The sequence below is a fragment of the Littorina saxatilis genome, linkage group LG2 (assembly GCF_037325665.1).
Source record: "Littorina saxatilis isolate snail1 linkage group LG2, US_GU_Lsax_2.0, whole genome shotgun sequence".
In the NCBI taxonomy this organism is placed as follows: domain Eukaryota; kingdom Metazoa; phylum Mollusca; class Gastropoda; order Littorinimorpha; family Littorinidae; genus Littorina; species Littorina saxatilis.
The window spans coordinates 101719900-101725935 of record NC_090246.1 but is presented as its reverse complement, the minus strand read 5'-3'; the positions used below and the strand labels follow the sequence as shown (position 1 = coordinate 101725935).

The 6036-nt window shown below is 40.1% G+C and overlaps 1 protein-coding gene across 2 annotated transcripts in view; it reads left to right on the top strand.

Annotated features, from left to right (window-relative positions):
* The first annotated feature begins 407 nt into the window (after positions 1–407).
* Positions 408–6036, top strand: part of LOC138960376 (protein kinase C beta type-like) — a 71483-nt gene continuing 65854 nt past the window's right edge. For both annotated transcript variants that reach the window (XM_070332273.1, XM_070332274.1), the window contains exon 1: positions 408–518. In XM_070332273.1, coding sequence (XP_070188374.1) covers positions 459–518 — 60 coding nt within the window. In that variant the 5' untranslated portion in view covers positions 408–458. The remainder of the gene's footprint in view (positions 519–6036) is intronic.

Below are 6036 nucleotides of genomic sequence, written 5' to 3'. Positions count from 1 at the left end.
GAACATACATGTCAGTTGCAAAGTAAAATGAAATAGCATCAACTTTCTGCCTGCACTCTGAAAAGCTTCACACTGTCGTGTGCATTGCCTACCACAGTACCAGCCATAGCCTTTTAGGCACACTGCAGACAACAACAAAATAAGCAGACACACAAAAACAACAACAACAGCAACAACAACAGCAACAACAAATACGACAACAATAAAAACAACTACCGACGACGACAACGATCCACGACGACAACGACGATGACAATGACGATCAGTTTGAATTCATCATCTAATCAAAACTTATTTTCCTCGACGGGTCTTGTTGACCAAGACTAGCGGAACACACGGCTGTCCTTCGAACATCACGTCATCAACAGGTGACGAAGTGGAAAACATTGAATGACGTGATTTTTGATTACACAACTGAGGAAGAAGACTATGAGCCGAATTTTGTGAATATTTATTCAATGCGGATATTAAGGGTTCTGATGGGAAGATATTGTACCTCAAAGTGCTTGCCCTGTATGGTGAGTAATCGCTTACATATTAGTTCTGATTTTGAAGTGAATGGACACCGGACAGTGTGGATTCTAATCATCCACTGATTGAACGCACAGAGATTGTAAAGAGTGTTTTGGTTCTGACTTTCGAGTTCAATGAAAAAGCAAATTCATTTCTCCCAGCTTCAACAATCAGCGCTGATAAGTAAATGTAATTTGCAAATATGCAAGAGCGTGTACACCTAGACAGGTGCTGTCTGTGAATTTTTAGACTGAAAGAAACGAGGGCGAAAATAACGCTGGAAACTGCAGCTGCAACACCGGATGTCTTTAGATAAGGATGAGATGTGAAATGACAAAAACACATGTGCATTGTTGAACTCAAAGGCATAAAAACACAGAGTATTTTCGGCTCTAGCAATTATCTTTGCGTGAAATTATTGCACCAAACTACCTGCATGGTTTGTTTACATCCAATGCACAGACAATTAAAAGGACTGAAAAGATGGGTTGAGGAAGGACAGAGCGCATGGGGTATGGGTGTGGCGGAGAGGCGGGAATGAATATTAGTTTAGCTACAATGGTAAATTTTCTGTTGCACAGAAGAATTTGTATGACCGTGCCTCCAAGGCCATGTTTGCTTTATTACGTAAAACTAGAAAACTGTTTTTGCCTCTTGATGTCCAAATTGACCTCTTTGAAAAAACTGTGGTCCCTATTTTACTTTACGGTTCTGAAGTATGGTGCCCTTACATGTCTGATCTAGCTAACAAATTACAGATACGATTTTTTAAGATGATTTTGAAAGTTGGCAAATCAACACCAACAAACATGGTTTTGGGTGAATTAGGTCAGTTCCCTGTAAGTATTCAAGCGAAATGTCGTATGTTGAATTTTTGGTACAAACTTGCATTTTCAAATGGTTCTGACAAACTTTCTTGTGTGACATATCGTTTTTTGTTTAAAATGTATGAATCTGGTGTATACAAGTCAAAATTTTTGCTTTCTGTCCATGGTGTTCTAAATGAGTTAGGCTTTAGTGATTTTTGGCACAATCAAACTATCGATAATGTAACGGATGGTGGTTATTTTAATACTTTCAAAGCACTGATGAAAAATAGGCTACAAGACCAATTTGTCCAAACCTGGCATTCAGAAATAAATAACAATGAGTTTTATTATAATTATAGAATGTATAAAGAGAATTTTGAGTTTGAAAAGTACTTGTCCATCCTGCCGGTTAATTTAGCAAACGCTGTTTTAAAATTTAGAACACTGAATCATAAATTGCCTATACAAAAAGGTAGGACTCTTAGTATTCCCAGACAAGACAGAATCTGTCACAAATGTTCATCAGGTGACCTTGGGGACGAGTTCCATTATATTTTTGTATGTCCTTTTTTTACCAATTATAGAAAACAGTTGTTACGGTGCTATTATTATGCCCGCCCCAATTCAGTTAAATTCAGAGAGCTTTTTTCCACTACAAAAAAGAGTTTATTGCTAAAACTCGCAAAGTTCATGACACTTGTCATGGACTGTTTGAGAAGCGAGTAAAATTTAATTCTCTTTTAGCTTTATACTCCGTTATCTGTTTTGTGTTGTTTGTAATAGTATCTTTGTCCTTATGTTAACTCACCCATCACCCCCCCCCCCTCCCCCTTCCCCCCATTTCCCATAGTAAAGAAATGTATGTAATTACTTTGTGTGTTTTATTATTATTATTATTATTATTATTATTATTATTATTATTATTATTATTATTATTATTATTATTATTATTATTGTTGAATTGTTTCTTGTATTGTTTTTGCTCTCCCTCACCCCTCAACTCCCTTTTCTGTACATAGTCTGATTTCTTTTTGTTTTACTGAGTTCCTTTTATTTGGTGTTGAATGAAATGTGTTTTTATTGTGTTTTTTAATTTTCCATGTACCCTCACGGGGTTTTATTGGAATAAAACTTGACTTGGTTCAAGGTTGGTTCAAGGTTACACCTGTCTATAAGACTTTACATATTTGTGTACTCGACACATAACATTTGTTGAAAATTCACCAACATGTGCAAGCTTTAAAGCTAAATGTGTTTCTTTGTCACTGCTGACTCTCTCTCTCCCTCTCTCCCTCCCTCTCTCTCTCTCTCTCTCTCTCTCTCTCTCTCTCTCTCTCTCTCTCTCTCTCTCTGAAATTAAAAATGCTTAACTTTCTTCCACTGGAGTGGAAAAGCATCTCAAGTTAAACAAAGCCATTTTCATGCATAAATTGTATTACGGTAAAGTGCCGATTTACATTACATTATTATACATCTATCTATACATATAAATAAAAGAGAGTGTCTGTCTGTCTGTGTGTGTGTGTGTGTGTCTGTCTGTGGTCGGTGCAAGACCAGTTCAGTGCCTACTGTTCACCTGTAGCAAGCACATCATGCCAGTGATATTAGAGACTCGCTATTGCTCCTATGAGGGGAAGAAATGAAGAATGAAAAAATAACTGGACAGTTCCGGAAATTTCTAAAAGGTAAGGGAGATAACTGTTCACCTGTAGCAAGCACATCATGCCAGTGATATTAGAGACTTGCTATTGCTCCTATGATGGGAAGAAATGAAGAATGAAAAATTAACTGGACAGGTTCCGGAAATTTCTAGAAGGTAAGGGAGATAACTCTTTTTTGTCTGTGGTCGCCATACCTCTGAGATGGCAAGAGGCAGGAACAAGATAGTGTGCACGTACACTCCCTAGGTGCCGCAGATGTGCACCTGGGTTTTAGTTTCTTGATTCATTGTTTCCTTTCTCAGATTATGGACCTCCCATTTATTGAATACAGCCTATATGGTGCAAGACCAGTTCAGTGCCTACTGTTCACCTGTAGCAAGCACATCATGCCAGTGATATTAGAGACTCGCTATTGCTCCTATGAGGGGAAGAAATGAAGAAAGAAAAATTAACTGGACAGTTCCGGAAATTTCTAGAAGGTAAGGGAGATAACTCTTTTTTTGTATCCAAACAAAGGAGGTAAAGCTAATGATAATGGGATAGCGAGCGTCTTAAATTGCTACAGGGCTCCGCTTACTCCCGGGCGAAGCCGGGCTTAACTGCTAGTCTATCTATACATATAAATAAAAGAGAGTGTCTGTCTGTCTGTGTGTGTGTGTCTGTCTGTGATCGCCAAAGCTCCGAGAAGGGAGGGGGCAGGAAGACGATGTCGTGCATGCACACTCCCTAGGAGCCGCAGATGTGCACCTGGGTTTTAGTTTCTTGATTTATTGTTTCCTTTCTCAGATTATGGACCTCCCATTTATTGAATACAGCCTATATAATGCAAGGCCAGTTCAGTGCCTGGTGTTCACATGTAGTAAGCACACTATGCCAGGCATATTAGAGACTCTGTATGGCTCCTATAAGGAGAAGAAATGAAGAAAGAAAATTAACTGGACAGTTCGAGAAATTTCTAGAAGCTAAGGGAGGTAACTCGTGCTTTGTTATCCATGGACAGGAGGTAACTCTTATCACACCAACACATCGCATCTACGGGTGTAGCATGATCAGTTGAACCTGCAGGTCAATTATCTGGAATTTTCTCAAGAAAGGGAGGTAACTCATTCTATAAAAACCATGTAAGTAGGAATTGAATCTATCTATACATATAATAAAAGAGAGTGTCTGTCTGTGTGTCTGTGTGTCTGTGTGTCTGTCTGTGGTCGCCATACCTCTGAGATGGCAAGAGGCAGGAACAAGATAGTGTGCACGTACACTCCCTAGGTGCCGCACATGTGCACCTGGGTTTTAGTTTCTTGATTCACTGTTTCCTTTCTCAGATTATGGACCTCCCATTTATTGAATACAGCCTATATGGTGCAAGACCAGTTCAGTGCCTACTGTTCACCTGTAGCAAGCACATCATGCCAGTGATATTAGAGACTCGCTGTTGCTCCTATGAGGGGAAGAAATGAAGAATGAAAAATTAACTGGACAGTTCCGGAAATTTCTAGAAGGTAAGGGAGATAACTGTTCACCTGTACGCGGCAAGCACATCATGCCAGTGATATTAGAGACTTGCTATTGCTCCTATGAGGGGAAGAAAAGAAGAATGAAAAATTAACTGGACAGTTCCGGAAATTTCTAGAAGGTAAGGGAGATAACTCTTTTTTGTCTGTGGTCGCCATACCTCTGAGATGGCAAGAGGCAGGAACAAGATAGTGTGCACGTACACTCCCTAGGTGCCGCAGATGTGCACCTGGGTTTTAGTTTCTTGATTCATTGTTTCCTTTCTCAGATTATGGACCTCCCATTTATTGAATACAGCCTATATGGTGCAAGACCAGTTCAGTGCCTACTGTTCACCTGTAGCAAGCACATCATGCCAGTGATATTAGAGACTCGCTGTTGCTCCTATGAGGGGAAGAAATGAAGAATGAAAAATTAACTGGACAGTTCCGGAAATTTCTAGAAGGTAAGGGAGATAACTCTTTTTTGTCTGTGGTCGCCATACCTCTGAGATGGCAAGAGGCAGGAACAAGATAGTGTGCACGTACACTCCCTAGGTGCCGCAGATGTGCACCTGGGTTTTAGTTTCTTGATTCATTGTTTCCTTTCTCAGATTATGGACCTCCCATTTATTGAATACAGCCTATATGGTGCAAGACCAGTTCAGTGCCTACTGTTCACCTGTAGCAAGCACATCATGCCAGTGATATTAGAGACTCGCTGTTGCTCCTATGAGGGGAAGAAATGAAGAATGAAAAATTAACTGGACAGTTCCGGAAATTTCTAGAAGGTAAGGGAGATAACTGTTCACCTGTAGCAAGCACATCATGGCAGTGATATTAGAGACTTGCTATTGCTCCTATGAGGGGAAGAAAAGAAGAATGAAAAATTAACTGGACAGTTCCGGAAATTTCTAGAAGGTAAGGGAGATAACTCTTTTTTGTCTGTGGTTGCCATACCTCTGAGATGGCAAGAGGCAGGAACAAGATAGTGTGCACGTACACTCCCTAGGTGCCGCAGATGTGCACCTGGGTTTTAGTTTCTTGATTCATTGTTTCCTTTCTCAGATTATGGACCTCTCATTTATTGAATACAGCCTATATGGTGCAAGACCAGTTCAGTGCCTACTGTTCACCTGTAGCAAGCACATCATGCCAGTGATATTAGAGACTCGCTGTTGCTCCTATGAGGGGAAGAAATGAAGAATGAAAAATTAACTGGACAGTTCCGGAAATTTCTAGAAGGTAAGGGAGATAACTCTTTTTTGTCTGTGGTCGCCATACCTCTGAGATGGCAAGAGGCAGGAACAAGATAGTGTGCACGTACACTCCCTAGGTGCCGCAGATGTGCACCTGGGTTTTAGTTTCTTGATTCATTGTTTCCTTTCTCAGATTATGGACCTCCCATTTATTGAATACAGCCTATATGGTGCAAGACCAGTTCAGTGCCTACTGTTCACCTGTAGCAAGCACATCATGCCAGTGATATTAGAGACTCGCTATTGCTCCTATGAGGGGAAGAAATGAAGAAAGAAAAATTAACTGGACAGTTCCGGAAATTTC